This window comes from Puma concolor, unplaced genomic scaffold (genome assembly GCF_028749965.1).
Source record: "Puma concolor isolate L17-30 unplaced genomic scaffold, mPumCon1.1.hap2 unalloc_scaffold_26, whole genome shotgun sequence".
Classification (NCBI taxonomy): domain Eukaryota; kingdom Metazoa; phylum Chordata; class Mammalia; order Carnivora; family Felidae; genus Puma; species Puma concolor.
The window spans coordinates 341,209-357,731 of record NW_028240232.1 but is presented as its reverse complement, the minus strand read 5'-3'; the positions used below and the strand labels follow the sequence as shown (position 1 = coordinate 357,731).

Genomic DNA, 16,523 nt, shown 5'->3' with positions numbered 1-16,523 from the left:
TACTGCACACAGTCACCAGATTAATTCTCCAGGAGTGGTTCTCAAATATCAGAGTCACTTGGGAACTTACTCAAGATGCAAATTCTCAGCTCTACTCCGGACTGAGTGAATCAGGAACTGTGGAGGTGGAACCTGTGTTCTGACAAGGCCTCCAAGTGACCCTGGTGCAGTCTAAAGTTTGTCCTAGAGCACTGCTGTGATAACACGGTAGCTTGGCATATTATCCAAGGCCTTCAAAATCCTAAATCTGGCTCTAGTTTCCTACTCTACAGATACCAAAGAAATTTCTCCTGCATTTTGCCTTTCACTCACTCTATTTTGCAAGCATATTCTTCCCAAGATGTCTATCCGATGACACGTCATAGCCATTCAAGGTTCTGTTCAAACAGCATTTCTCTAGTAACTTCCCTGATCCAACTTGAAGTCTTCCCCCCTCTTCTATGTTCCAAAAACAACTTATACTTCTCATTGCCCAAATCCATTTCTTCCCCTCCCCCTCTCCTCCTCCTCCTTCTTCTCCTTCTTTGAATTTTTTAAAGTAGACTCCACGCCCAACCTGGGGCTTGAACTCACGACCCTGAGATCAAGAGTCGCATGCTCTACTGACTCAGCCGGTCAGGTGCCCCAGTTTCTTCTTAATATAGTTATTCTGGCATTCCATTTCCTCTGGGCATAAACTCCATGAAAGTATGGACTAGTCTTGCTCATCTGCGTTGTCTACTGTGTTTAAAACTGATGCATGGACAAAGAACAAACTCAAATATTTATAAAATAAATTAACAGCTGGGTAGTGAGTAGAAGGAGCAAAATGACTGAAAAGAAATGTGGTTTTATGACTTTGTGGCTCCCGCTTCTGCACTCTGTCAGTGCTTCATCATCCATTTAGTGCTTATGCGTTATGGTTTAAGCTTCTGTTTATTTTCCCTGTGAAATCATGAGTTCCTACAAGGGTGGGAAGCCTGTCTTAACCATCTGCGTGCCTATGGTACTGGGCATAGGGCCCGTCACATTCTTTTTTAGGTTTTGATTCACATTTTTTTTGAATGAATGAATGAGAACACTTCACCTAACATGAAATAATTGGCTTACAAAGTACCTCATAGTAGAAATAATGAAAGGCCCAATCCATTGCGCAGTTTGTCTCTTTTGTTTTTCTCCAAACTGTGTTTGTAACGTTTGGAGCCCAGATGGCAGAGGTAGCCAAGAAGACCAATACAAAGTGGTTGTCCCCTAAGACTTGGAAGGTTTGATAATTTGAAGGACTATTTTTAGTGTCATATGAGATTCCTTTTACTCACTACCCTTAAGCCTTCTACATTTGCAAGAAGAATCTATTTTCTAAAGCACATCATTAATAAGGATTAATGAGGGGCGCCTGGATGGCTTAGTCGATTGAGCATCTGACTTCGTTCGGTTCAGGTCATGATCTCACTGTTCATGAATTCGAGCCCCGCATCGGGTTCTGGGCCAACAGCTCAGAGACTGAAGCCCGCTTCGGATTCTGTGTCTCCCTCTCTCTCTGTGCCTACCCTGCTCATACTCTGTCTCTCTCTCTCTCTCTCTCTCTCTCTCTCTCTCTCAAAAATAAATAAACATTAAAAAATTTTTAAAAAAAGGATTAATGAAATACACAGCTTTGGATGGCATGGGCAAAGAATAAACACTGAACCTCCATAGCAAAGAACATTAGTATCTCTGTATGTCTAATGTACAGAGATATATGCAAACATTTCTTCCTTGACAATGAGGCTGGAGAGATGTTTATTCTGTAATTAGCAAAGTTAGAGGCATTTCTGATGTTTGTTTAGTGTAAACATTTCTAACTATACCACTTAACCATCATTATATTTTTAAAGATTTCATTTTTTTTAAGTAATCTCTATACCTAACATGGGGCTCTAACCTACAACCTCGAGATCAAGAGTTGCAGACTCTAATGACTGAGACAGCCACGTGCCCTTTAGCCATCTTTTTTTTAATGTTTATTTATTTTTGAGAGAGACAGAGACAGAGCATGAGTGGGGGAGGGGCAGAGAGAGAGGGAGACAGAATCTGAAACAGGCTCCGGGCTCTGAGCTGTCAGCACAGAGCCCGACACGGGGCTCGAACCCACAAACTGTGAGATCACGACCTGAGTCAAAGTCAGACGCCCAACCAACTGAGCCACCCAGGAGCCCCAACCCCTTAACCATCATTTTAAACATCTATTTTTATGGTGGCATAAGCATTTCCACACCGATCACAGGAATCTGCTCCTGAAGCCAAGAGCACACTGTATGTTAGCTAACTTAACAATAAATTACATAAAAAATAATAATAAAAAAATAAACTAATAAAATTTCCCACACTGAAATCCCTAATCTGTTCTCTTGATAATTTAATATGTACTTGGTAATACTGCTTACATAATTCACCTGCTTAAATATTTCATATTTAAATATTTCATTTAGATTAAATTATTTAAAAATTCTGGGTTAATGGCATTCAAATTAATGTAAGTGTTCTATATTTTCTTGTCTTGTAGGTGACAATTTGAGGTTAACTTCAATTCCTCTCATTTCACCAAGCCAACTGTTTCAAACCTTTTCTGTAAAGGCCACACAGTAAATATTTTAGGCTTTGCAGGCCATATATGGTCTCTGTCACATATTCTGTTTCTTTCTCTTCTTTTCTCTTTTACAGCCTTTTAAGAACATGAAAATCATTCTGAACTCATAGGTTGTATCAAGACAGACCATACACAGGATTTGATCCATGGGCCATAAATAATAAATATAAATAAAGGCAGATGGTATATGAACACTTACATAACAAGGTTCATATGGGTGTCCATAATTGCTCAGACCTCATTACCCCTTTTCCTCTACAACTGAAGGGCTTTTTCCTAGATCTTGTCTATAAAATTAAAAAGTTGAGGGGCGCCTGGGTGGCGCAGTCGGTTAAGCGTCCGACTTCAGCCAGGTCACGATCTCGCGGTCCGTGAGTTCGAGCCCCGCGTCAGGCTCTGGGCTGATGGCTCGGAGCCTGGAGCCTGTTTCGGATTCTGTGTCTCCCTCTCTCTCTGCCCCTCCCCCGTTCATGCTCTGTCTCTCTCTGTCCCAAAAATAAATAAACATTGAAAAAAAAATTTAAAATTAAAAAGTTGAAAATGCATAGGAGGTATTTAATGCTAGAGATGGGCTGGGTCCCCACAGACTTACAGAGTTATAGAATTTAATAGAGAGAATTATAGAATTCTACTGTTAGAAGAAATTGTTGCAATTATCTAACTTGAACCCTGTATTTTTTAATAAATAATATAACTAAAAACTCATAATAAATGATGAACTGATTAACTTACAAATACTGGAGGGATAGCAGGTCTTCAAATGTGTCTTTATGTAATTCGGTCAGATAATTTTCACTGAGAATTCTGCAAAATGAAAAGGTCATTTCTGTGTCAAAATGCAAAATAACTACAACAATTTGCTACACAGGACCGCTAGATGTGAGAGAAACCTGGGTAATGGTGCCACCAAATACACTAATTCTTATTTAATGTAGGGATGGCGACCTCTGCTGTTTGATTCATATCTTTTCTTCTCACATACTCCTTTCCCTCTCTCTCTCTCTCTCTCTCTCTCACACACACACACACACACACCCCTATCCACTCTTCACACCAAAATGTACATTTAATGCCTACTCTCTGGATCACAAAATCTCTGTTAGAACCCAGCCCTGAGTGGCAAAAACATGGACAGAACTGCCACTTCCTCCTCTCTTTTCCCAAATTTTATTGTGGAAGCCCTATTTATAACCATATCAGTGCTACGAGTAAGGCCATCTAATTTTTTTCCCCAACCAAAAAGTATCTGTGAGAACTAAAAATGTGCATAAAATGCACATAACATAAATGCTCAGTTTAATAAGTATGGAGTAAATACCCGTGTAACACTATTTGTTCATTCTACTGTTGGTGGATACTAGATTTTTCTAATTTTTAGTTATTATAAACAGTGCTGCTTTGAACATTTTTCTGTTTATATCCTAGTACACATTTGCCTAAGTTTCTCCAGGATTTAACAGGGGTACAAAATTGCCTTCCTAAGAGGTTGTGCTATTTCAAGCTGGCAGATTGAAACATGCCAAGTCTCTACCAAACTCCAAACTCCACCAAAGTCCCTAAGAATGATTAGAAAAGATACAATTAGAAAATCCACAACCTTAGCTCAAAGCCAAGGGAGTAGCTCTATAAACACTCCCCACCAGAAATGCCTTGGAGCCACCTACAGGGTGATTAGCTGGGATACTGCAGTAGGACCAAGGACAGCACATCAACCCCACATCCTTCCTCCTGGGATCTGGCAGCAAAGGGTGTTTTCTTCCAGGCAGGAGCCATTGGTGTTAGAAGGGGGCAGGGTCCCAGAACCCTGGAGGAAGGGTCTACACTCTGACTAGCCATTAGAAGTCACCTCCCACCTCTTCTTTAACTCTCAGGGGGACCTGTCACCAATAACAAGCCCCGTGGTTCATTTCACCTCTTCCTTAGGACCAGAAAACAGAAGCAAGTCAAATCTCAACTACAAAGATAAATTGCACTCAGGAATGACCATGTGGAGTGAGAAAGCCAATTCCATTCAGGACAGAAAATAAAAAACAAATATAACAGCTTATAGTCAATGACACAGTTAACAGAGAAAACACAAAAGGATTTGAGAATACCAACATTAATGGGGCACCTGCGTGGCTCAGTCGGTTAAGCATCCGACTTCGGCTCAGGTTGCAGTCCATGGGCTCAAGCCCTGCACTGGGCTCTGGGCTGAAGCTCAGAGCCTGGAGCCTGCTTCAGATTCTGTGTCTCCCTCTCTCTCTGCCCCTCCCCAACTTGCACTCTGTCTCTCACTCTCTCTCTCTCTCAAAAATAAACACTATAAAAAATTTGGAATAGCATCATTAATATATCCTCAGATAGAGGTAAACAGTACATCTAATAAAAAGAACCAACTCAAGATTATATGAATGAAAAGTATTATCATTAGTAAAAAACTCAGTCTATGAGCAGCAGAAATGGTCGTTGAATAAATTAGAAAACTTGAGGGGCGCCTGGGTGGCTCAGTCGGTCAAGCGGCCGACTTCAGCTTAGGTCATGATCTCACGGCCCGTGAGTTCGAGCCCCGCGTCAGGCTCTGGGCTGATGGCTCAGAGCCTGGAGCCTGCTTCCAATTCTGTGTCTCCCTCTCTCTCTGCCCCTCCCCCATTCATGCTCTGTCTCTCTCTGTCTCAAAAAGAAAAATAAAACGTTAAAAAAATTAAAAAAAAATAAATTAGAAAACTTGAGAGATCTGGCCACTGATTTCTTACCAATACTTGAAATTATATGTATTTATTATATTTACATATTTGTTTTTATATTATATATTTGTAAACCCCTTGACAAGTGGGATATTTGGTCAGTTTTGTTCTTGAGCTTATATCAATGGCATGTAAAACAGTTCCTGGGACATAGGAGATGCTCCATAAATATTTGTTGAATGAATTCAGAAAGTGACAGGTATCAATTTGCAAATATACTACTTTTAATTAAAACAAATCATTCATTTATCATCATTTATGAGAATAAGTACAACTTCACAGGAAAACACATGTCTTTCTCCACCTCCACCCCAATTTGTGACTCAATATTTTGAGACAAGAACCTTTTGAGAATTTCATAAAAGCTATGGAATGGACCCTTTCCCTAGAAAACTGCACTTTCTTGAATACGTGCAAAGGTGTGCATGCAATTTCAATTTGCAGACCATCCCTTTAGGGCTCACGTCCGTGAATAGAATGGACTGAATTTGTGGGTGCCAAACTTGGATGGAAAATAAAATCACATCTCTATTTTCACAAACCTCTAACTAGAATTAGCATTTCCTTCCATTATGAATGTAGGCAACAAACCACAGATTAGTATAGTTAATTTGGTCCCCAGCAGAAATCAGATATTTTCATATCACATATTTGGCGTGGATATCTCAAAATATCATTTATTTTCATCAGTACCTTGAAGTTATAATAGTTAGTAGGCCTACCATTATATTTTGTTATTTAATATTCTAACAGAAGCAGATTTATTGCTATATCACTAATCTTTTTAAAAAATTTTTGAAAACTCTATTTCCACATAATTTCCTTTTCCTATATATTTTAACTTATTATACATTTGAAAACATTATCTCAAGAACATAAGCTTCTGCAGATCATCAACCGATATATAGAAGGGTGCCTGGGTGGCTCAGTCTGTTAAGTGTCCAACTTCAGCTCAGGTCATGATCTCACGGTTCGTGGGTTCGAGCCCCACATTGGGCTCTCTGCTGACAGATCAGAGCCTGGAGCCTGCTTCCAATTCTGTGTCTCCCTCTCTTTCTGCCCCTCCCCTGTTCATGCTCTGTCTCTCAGCAATAAATAAATGTTAAAAAAAATTTTTTTTTAAAAATTGATATATAGAAAAAAAGGTTAAAAATCCTGCCCCAGGGGACTATTGACCCATAGTTAAAAACTTCTGTCTTACAAGGCATAACCCTCAAGCTGAATTAGAAATCATCAAATCTTGGGGCACCTGGGTGGCTCAGAGCCTGCTTTGGACTCTGTGTCTCCCTCTCTCTCTGCCCCTTCCCTGCTCGCTAGCTCTCTCTCTCTCTCTCTCAAAAATAAATAAACATTTAAAAATTTTTTAAGAATCATCAAATCTTACCAGATTCATGTTCTAGTATATAAACTACCAAATACATGCTTTTCAAAAAATATTTTTTTAATTTCAGTTTATTTTTTTAATAGGTAATATATATTTGCATGGCTCAGAATTCCAAAGGTATATAATACACAATTCAAAGTTTTTCTCCTACCCCTGTCCCTCAGCCTACCCACTCTCTCCACTCTCTCTTGTTTCTTGTGCCAAATTACTTTCATTTTTCTTACAAGTTCGGGAAATAAGATCTCCAAGTTAGATACCATCATGAGAAAATATAAACTATATATAGTATTTAAGAAATTCATAAAATTCATAAGAAAACAACTACCTTATTCTACCATTTGTCCCTTACCAGTAAGGTTGTCAGACTAAGGGGCAGGGGGGAATCTACTTCAGGGGGATCATAATCCCTACATTTAGATTACTATGACTGTTATGTCTTTTATTATTAATTCAGAAGTCATTTATGACTTATCTACCCAAGTTGAACTAATGATATGACACACAATCTGTCATGAAAAATGCCAGTCAATTACTTTGAGTATAATATTGTTTCCAAAATTACTTGTGTCTACACTGACTTTTTCTACAAATCAATTAAAAAAAAAAAAAAAAAAGATAACAGGGGCGCCTGGGTGGTGCAGTCGGTTAAGCGTCCGACTTCAGCCAGGTCACGATCTCGCGGTCCGTGAGTTCGAGCCCCGCGTCAGGCTCTGGGCTGATGGCTCAGAGCCTGGAGCCTGTTTCCGATTCTGTGTCTCCCTCTCTCTCTGCCCCTCCCCCGTTCATGCTCTGTCTCTCTCTGTCGCAAAAATAAATAAACGTTGAAAAAAAAAATTAAAAAAAAAAAGATAACAAAAAAATTGGCAAAGGACAGAAAATTCAGACAAGAAACACAAATGCCCAGGAAACATACAGAGATATTTAAATGTATAAGTAATCAGAAAAATTCAAATTCAGAAGGGACCCATTTTATTCACCCACCAGATCAGCCAAGAAATGGAGAATATCCAAGAGTGGGAGGGTAGGAGGAAATGAATGCTGTCATGGTGTATGGATTGGTGTGTAAATTGGCACAACTTTTTTGAGGGCAATTAAAATTGTATATATCGACATCGTCTTCATCCCAACAATTCCATTTCCAGGGATCTATTCTACAGAAATACCCACCCACGTACACAAAGATGCATGTATGAGGTGGTCCATGCAGCAATGCATGTAATAAGAAAACTGGACACAGCCTAAACATCCATCAAGAGGGGAATTATTAAATCGTAATACACTCATACTATGGAATATTATGCAGCAGCTTGCATGGATGGGGTAACCCTCTATGTACTGGAAGAAAAAAAGTCTAAGACATACCACGAAGCAAAAGAATCGAGTTGTAGGATGTTACAATTTCTGTAAAAAAAAGATAAGAAAATCACACAACAAACCTATTTTGCTGGAAATATGTATGTAGGCAAATGCATGGAAAAAGGTCTGGAAGGATATATACTAAATCCAGAGTAGTGGCTATCCCAGCAGTGGGGGGATTAGAACATAAGGCAGGTGTTCACTATATCTGTTATTTCATCAAAAAAAATTTTTTTTAATGTTTACTTATTTTTGAGACAGAGAGAGAGGGAATGAATGAGCAGGGGAGGGGCAGAGAGAGAGGGAGACAGAATCCGAAGCAGGCTCCAGGCTCTGAGCTGTCAACACAGAGCCCAACGTGGGGCTTGAACCCACGAACCGTTGAGATTATGACCTGAGCCGAAGTTGGACACTTAAACGAATAAGCCCCCCAGGCCCCCCGTTATTTCATTTTTATATATTGAGACTATAATCATGTATTCCTTGTATAATGGAAAATAAGTTGAAATTGATTCTAATTTTAAAGGGAACCTGCCAAATTTAATTTTTAAAATAAACACAGATGGGGCGCCTGGGTGGCTCAGTCGGTTAAGCGGCCGACTTCAGCTCAGGTCATGATCTCGCAGTCCGTGAGTTCGAGCCCTGCGTCGGGCTCTGTGCTGACAGCTCAGAGCCTGGAGCCTGTTTCAGATTCTGTGTCTCCCTCTCTCTGACCCTCCCCCGTTCATGCTCTGTCTCTCTCTGTTTCAAAAATAAATAAACGTTAAAAAAAAAATTAACACAGAATTGCAATCAGTAGAGGTTGAGTTGGGATATGGAAGGGGAAACACCTTTCCTCAGAGCTACTGACTTCAAAGTTCTGGACCAAGAAGGACCTTAGAATGCAGTTAGTTTTTTTGTTTTTGTTTTTGTTTTTTTGTTTTTTTTTTTTTTTGTATTCGTATTTGGAGAGAATATACTCACAGTTTCTCAGCCCAACGGTATCCCTTCCATACATTTTCATCAATGTAAGAAATAGAGTTTCCTTGGAAATTTCTGTGAAGAAACACAGTTCAGATCCTTGAATAGGTAGGAAAGGAATGAACGGAATAAATAAGAGAATCACTGGCAACCCTGTGGGGAATATTCCAATGCAGTAAATGCCAACTTTCTACTTTCTGCAGCTATCAGCATCCCAGGTGGTGCAATTAATAAAGAGCTAGCGTGGGGCCAATGGCACAAACAAGGCAGCTCCTTAGAACCTGAACCTCCTATTTGTTCCATTCCTTGGGTAGATAATGCCTGTTAATTACTCTGGAGTATTTTCTTTTAGAAATTATATTGGCGAGGAGAGAGGGAAGATGGCGGCGTAGGAGGACGCTGGGCTCACCGCGCGTCCTGCTGATCACTTAGATTCCACCCACACCTGCCTAAATAACCCAGAAAACCGCCAGAGGATTAGCAGAACGGAGTCTCCGGAGCCAAGCGCAGACGAGAGGCCCACGGAAGAGGGTAGGAAGGACTGCGAGGCGGTGCGCGCTCCACGGACTGGCGGGAGGGAGCCGGGGCGGAGGGGCGGCTGGCCGGCCAAGCAGAGCCCCCGAGTGTGGCTGGCAAAAGCTGAGGGGCCTGACGGACTGTGTTCCGACAACAAGCGCGACTTAGCGTCTGGGAGGTCATAAGTTAACAGCTCTGCTGTTGTGCGCGTTGTGAATAACTGGTATTTGGTGAGCCAGGGGAGAGAGCACCAGAATAAGCTGTGAATGAACTTAATAGTCTAAGCCCCTTGAAGATACGTTGTCCGGTTTCCAGAGACTGACTGTATCAGGGAAATGAGGGAAAGACGCCCCATTCACCCTACTTTGCCCATTTGTGTCTTGCAGAAATCCTGGCTACCACGAGGGACTCTGGCTTCAGTCCTGCTTCTCTCGCCCGTGGCCCCTGTTGTCTGTAGATAAATTCTGAACTGTTTACGTTTTAGTTCCTTACCACGTGGCTAGAACTGGTCATGGATTTCTACATTTCAATATGAGAAAAACAAGTATTTTACAAGCAATGCTGAGAAGCCAGTATCGGAAAGTAAACTTTGTAGGTGGCCTGAGGCAGGACGGCGTTCACTCTGTGACAACCTCACACAGTGTCTCACTCTCGTCACCCAGCTCTTCAGTAGTGGAATCTGTGGCCTTCTCTGCTGTGGCTTTGCCAGCCTCCCTGGGAAAAGGAGAAGAATGCCAAGGCTTTGACTGTCGAAAGGAACAATTCGACTCTTCATAATTTCCCCATTTTAGAGAAAATCTTCCCCAATCACGTACCCTAGTTCCATGTGGAAAATCTCTTCTTCCTGAGAAGAATCCTTGTGTAGCTTCTGTGCCATGTTTTTATTGCGTGTGGCATTGAGAGGTCTGTACATGTCCCTAAGCCAAAGTGGCCGCCTTCTCCAGAAAAAGCCCTCCTAGAAAACAGAAAGGACAATGTTAGGTCCGTTTCCCCTGCCTTCTCCAGCCACGGTACTTTATCCTCCTCAGATTTACCTGAATGTCACTTTCCTTTGAGCATCTGTTATGCAGCCCAGATCCAAAGCAGCCCCTTGAAGGAAACACACACACAGACAATTAGTGATTCGTACCATTTTCCATGCCTCTCACAATGTATTTCTCCAGTCTTATTAGCAAGCAAAATCAACACAGACCTGGGATCTCAGAAATAATTCCATACATGCTGGGCTTTCAGAATTGTCCTGTGTCTGTCCATAATGGCCCCACAGTGTCCCTGGGAGACCTTTGTATGTAACTTGACATGAAGTATAGGCAGGATTTTCACCCTGCTCCCCTTCTGGCCCTTGGCCAAGTGCCCTTGTGCAGTCAACAAACTGGGTGACCACACGGCAGAAGCACCTAACTCTCTCCAGAAGCATTTTACATCCGTCCCCGCCAGGCTTAGCCTCCCAGGCATCATTTGCTGGCGGGTGGGGAGGTTTTCCATTTTCCTAGCTGCTTTACCTTACGAGATGAATCGCACCGAGTGAATGCCTGAGTCCAACCAGCAGTTATCTAGCTCACTGACTGTCACACTGCAGGCAGATGAGGGAGTGGGTCGTGAAATCACCTTAAAACACACGGCTAGCGCTAAAACACAAAATACTCTTTTTGCATACAAACGGAATAGGGGGTACCTGGGTGGCTCAGTCAGGTGAGCAGCCCAAGTCTTGATTTTGCCTCAAGTGATGATCTCACAGATTGTGACATTGAGCCCTGTGTCTGGCTCTGTGCTGATAGTGTAGAACCTGCTTGGGATTCTCTCTCTCTCTCTCTCTCTCTCTCTCCCTCTCTGCTCCACCCCCCCCCCCAAATAAATAATAAACTCAAACAGAACAGAAAGAATCAGAGTGTATGGTAAGTTTGTTTTAGAAGGGACTTATGTCTATACGGTATGTGTGCACTGAGTTGTGACATAAAATGCAGTTCACAGCCCAAGAACAGTGTAGTCAGAGACATGCCCAACTGGAAAGGAACCATCTTCTTTCTGGTTCTAGTGGTACTAGTGATACAACCGTCCGGCAAGACATCTTCCTTTTCTCCTTCTCCATCTCATTATTATAAAAGGAAGAGATAAATGATTATCTAAGGTCTCTCCCAGTTCAAATTCTATTGGGTCTGGATAAAGGGAATGGAGAGCGGGGCCTCGAAAACCAGAAGGAGGAAGAAGGAAGTCTCCCCCCCACTCTATAGGACGGACTCATGTATTCCACCTTCCATCATGCTTGAAGACTAGCCCCTTCACCCCACGACTTTTGGCCCTCCCTATCCCTTCTCCAGAGCCTCTGAGAAGGTCTGTGGCCAGGCCCGATGCCCACCGCCAAGAGCAACGGGTCTGAACATTTCCACCCCCGTCCCCCCACGATCTTTCTTTAAAGGTCTAGTGAGCAGGTGCTCTGTGCCAGCCCCATTCTAACTCGGGTTTGGCTGGGCAGCTAACTTTGCGGGATCCAGGCAAAGCATTAGGCCAAATATGTATTCTTTCTGCCTTTGGTGATTTCCTGGCTGTAAAACAAGGGGATTGAAATAGATGAGTTTGAAAATCTAGTTCTAAAATTCTACTTTAACGATTGCCAGACTAATATTTACCTTGAGCTTCCTTCTTTACCTTCCTTGGCTGCTGCTCTATGAGAACGAATCTGTTTTGGAAGAGAACATGATCACAGTTACCCATCACAATAACCACTCCCTCCAAATCTTTATTCATTCCTTTGCATTTTAGGTCTTCTCTACCCAGTGAGATGATAACTTTTCCTAGGACAGGAATTTGTTTAATAGTCCTTTGACTCTTCAATAACACCTAACTTGTGTGCAGCTGGTAATACATTTTACTGACTGTCTCAGATAACATTCAACAGATAATTCCTAATAAAAATTCTTGGGAGGAGGAAAAGAAAAGTGTCTACCAGAAACCTAAACAGCAGCACTGTTTTAAAGTCAAGGACAAGAGTAGGATGTATATTTGAATAAATATATTGAATATATATTCAATTCATACATAATTGAATAAAAGGTAAACAGGCAAGCTCCAGGAATAGGCAACTGTAATTATGACAAGCTTTGAGTAGCCTGATGCAGGATTTTAGCTGCAGGGTTTTAACTGAACCTGTCTACACAATGCCTTGCGAAGTGGAGGAGAGAGCTGTAGGTACATCTAATTAATCAACAAGATGACACTTTTATCTCTAAGCCATGCCCTTTCTTCCGAGATGACTGATAGCTCCATGAAGGTGAAGACTATTTCTCTCTCACCATTTTAGCCAACGAGGAAAGAAATCAGTGGTAGGAGGAGGATGACTGGTGAGTGCATCGAATCGACATAATTTTTTTGAGTTGAAGAAATTTTACTATCGTGTCAACTGTGGCCTTCTTAGACCTAATGTCTCAGAACAAGCTAATGGCTTGTTATCTTGGTTACAATCCACAGATGTCTCCCGGCAGTGGGGTTCCTTTTAAAATCCCTGGAATATACTTTGCAATGAAAGGACAAAGCCTATCTCCTTCCTCCAGACTGAAGAGGGATATCAGGTCGTGATAGGTGGGAAAGTGGCTTTGATTTTCAGTTTGTGGGTTCTGAATCTATTATAAAGAAGGAATATAGTCTGGGAATCTGAATTAATTGTTCTCCTTACCTCAATGAGACAGAAAACTATGATCAAAACCGTCACAAACTACTACCAGTCACAGATATTGCCAAGATGAGTTTGTTGTTATAGCCATAGCCTGGAACTTCTTTTGTGAGCTAAAAAAAAAAGGGGAAAGAAAAATTTTTTTAGAAAACAGAGATAGGATGAAAGTTAACTATTCTTTAACGACTCTGTATTGAAGGAGCTTCCCCCTAATTTGCTGGGCCTGTGTGCCACGTGAAGCTCCCCTGGGAATGGTCTCCTGAGCCTTCTTTCCTTGGGAGCGGGGGTGGCAGAAGGCCTGTCCAAGGAGTATTGCTTCATGAAAGAAGAGACCGCTGCCTTGTGCTCATCTATGAAGGAAGTTTCTGTATTGAAGGAGCTGCCCACTAATTTGCTGGGCCTGTGCGCCGCGTGAAGCTCCCCTGGGGATGGTCTCCTGAGCCTTCTTTCCTTGGCCATGTTCTCCACAGACGGCTGGGCGTTCTGTTTCCTCTGGATGTTCTGACGTCTCAGTTCTTTTAAGTGCCTTTTCCGTATGCCCTTTGGGCCCTTGATGACCTTGTTCACTCTCAGGAACTTTTTCCCCACACTCTCAACCTCGTCTAAGCTCTTCTCCTGCTGTTGGGCAGTTTCCAATTTTTTGGAAAGATTGGACGTTTAAACTTGGGACCTAATCACTTAGATCCCAACTACACCTGCCTAAATAAACAGAAAACCGCCAGAGGAATAGCAGAACGGAGTCTCCAGAGCCAAGCGCAGACGAGAGGCCCACGGAAGAGGGGCCCCTCCTGAAGTGGATCACCTAAGGAGAAGCGAGCTAAGCCTGCCCCTCCTGCCCCCGTGCACCTTACCTACCCACCCCAGCTAATACGCCAGATCCCCAGCATCACAAGCCTGGCAGTGTGCAAGTACCCCAGATGGGCCACGCACCCTACAGTGAATCCCGCCCCTAGGAGGGGAAGAGAAGGCACACACCAGTCTGACTGTGGCCCCAGCGGTGGGCTGGGGGCAGACATCAGGTCGGACTGCGGCCCCGCCCACCAACTCCAGTTATACACCACAGCACAGGGGAAGTGCCCTGCAGGTCCTCACCACTCCAGGGACTACCCAAAATGACCAAGCGGAAGAATTCCCCTCAGAAGCATCTCCAGGAAATAACAACAGCTAATGAACTGATCAAAAAGGATTTAAATAATATAACAGAAAGTGAATTTAGAATAATAGTCATAAAATTAATCGCTGGGCTTGCAAACAGTATAGAGGACAGCAGAGAATCTCTTGCTACAGAGATCAAGGGACTAAGGAACAGTCACGAGGAGCTGAAAAGCGCTTTAAACGAAATGCAAAACAAAATGGAAACGACGACAGCTCGGATTGAAGAGGCAGAGGAGAGAATAGGTGAACTAGAAGATAAAGTTATGGAAAAAGAGGAAGCTGAGAGAAAGAGAGATAAAAAAATCCAGGAGTATGAGGGGAAAATTAGAGAACTGAGCGATACACTAAAAAGAAATAATATACGCATAATTGGTATCTCAGAGGAGGAAGAGAGAGGGAAAGGTGCTGAAAGGGTACTTGAAGAAATTATAGCTGAGAACTTCCCTGCACTGGGGAAGGAAAAAGGCATTGAAATCCAAGAGGCACAGAGATCTCCCGTCAGACGTAACTTGAATCCATCTTCTGCACGACATATCATAGTGAAACTGGCAAAATACAAGGATAAAGAGAAAATTCTGAAAGCAGCCTTTCACATATACGTGCCCTCACATATAAAGGGAGACCTATAAGACTCGTGACTGATCTCTCTTTTGAAACTTGGCAGGCCAGAAAGAATTGGCACGAGATCTTCAGTGTGCTAAACAGAAAAAGTATGCAGCCGAGAATCCTTTATCCAGCAAGTCTGTCATTTAGAATAGAAGGAGAGATAAAGGTCTTCCCAAACAAACAAAAACTGAAGGAATTTGTCACCACTAAACCAGCCCTACAAGAGATCCTAAGGGGGACCCTGTGAGACAAAGTACCAGAGACATCGCTACAAGCATAAAACATACAGACATCACAATGACTCTAAACCCGTATCTTTCTATAATAACACTGAATGTAAATGGATTAAATGCGCCAACCAAAAGACATAGGGTATCAGAATGGATAAAAAAACAAGACCCATCTATTTGCTGTCTACAAGAGACTCATTTTAGACCTGAGGACACCTTTAGATTGAGAGTGAGGGGATGGAGAACTATTTATCATGCTACTGGAAGCCAAAAGAAAATCCGATAGACTCCACCAAAAGTCTCCTAGAACTGATACATGAATTCAGCAAAGTTGCAGGATACAAAATCAATGTATCAGAAATCAAGAAATCAGTTGCATTCTTATACACTAACAATGAAGCAACAGAGAGACAAATAAAGAAACTGATCCCATTCACAACTGCACCAAGAAGCATAAAATACCTAGGAATAAATCTAACCAAAGATGTAAAAGATCTGTATGCTGAAAACTATAGGAAACTTATGAAGGTAATTGAAGAAGATTTAAAGAAATGGAAAGACATTCCCTGCTCATGGATTGGAAGGATATTGTCAAAATGTCCATACTACCCAAAGCTATCTACACATTCAATGCAATCCCAATCAAAATTGCACCAGCATTCTTCTCGAAACTAGAACAAGCAATCCTAAAATTCATATTGAACCACAAAAGGCCCCAAATAGCCAAAGTAATTTTGAAGAAGAAGACCAAAGCAGGAGGCATCATAATCCCAGACTTTAGCCTCTACTACAAAGCTGTAATCTTTGTATGGCCAACTCATCTTTGACAAAGCAGGAAAGAACACCCAATGGAAAAAAGACAGTCTCTTTAACAAATGGTGCTGGGAGAACTGGACAGCAACATGCAGAAGGTTGAAACTAGACCACTTTCTCACACCATTCACAAAAATAAACTCAAAATGGATAAAGGACCTGAATGGGAGACAGGAAACCATCAAAACCTTAGAGGAGAAAGCAGGAAAAGACCTCTCTGACCTCAGCCGTAGCAATCTCTTACTCGACACATCCCCAAAGGCAAGGGAATTAAAAGCAAAAGTGAATTACTGGGACCTTATGAAGATAAAAAGCTTCTGCACAGCAAAGGAAACAACCAACAAAACTAAAAGGCAACCAACGGAATGGGAAAAGATATTTGCAAATGACATATCGGACAAAGGGCTAGTATCCAAAATCTATAAAGAGCTCACCAAACTCCACACCCAAAAAGCAAATAACCCAGTGAAGAAATGGGCAGAAAACATGAATAGACACTTCT

At 41.9% G+C, this 16,523-nt stretch overlaps 2 protein-coding genes across 2 annotated transcripts in view; both read right to left on the bottom strand.

Annotated features, from left to right (window-relative positions):
* Positions 1-16,523, bottom strand: part of LOC147571473 (leucine-rich repeat-containing protein 37A2-like) — a 50,541-nt gene that overhangs the window by 29,891 nt on the left and 4,127 nt on the right. Inside the window, 2 exon segments of the mRNA XM_086696358.1 lie at positions 3,341-3,412; positions 9,038-9,109. Coding sequence (XP_086552484.1) covers positions 3,341-3,412; positions 9,038-9,109 — 144 coding nt within the window.
* The window catches only part of LOC147571472 (uncharacterized), a 32,787-nt gene continuing 26,344 nt past the window's right edge, over positions 10,081-16,523 (bottom strand). The window contains exons 10-14 of the mRNA XM_086696356.1: positions 13,221-13,330; positions 12,178-12,227; positions 10,585-10,639; positions 10,366-10,505; positions 10,081-10,264 (exon numbers count right to left, since the gene is read on the bottom strand). The gene's annotated coding sequence lies outside the window, so the exon portion shown is untranslated. The remainder of the gene's footprint in view (positions 10,265-10,365; positions 10,506-10,584; positions 10,640-12,177; positions 12,228-13,220; positions 13,331-16,523) is intronic.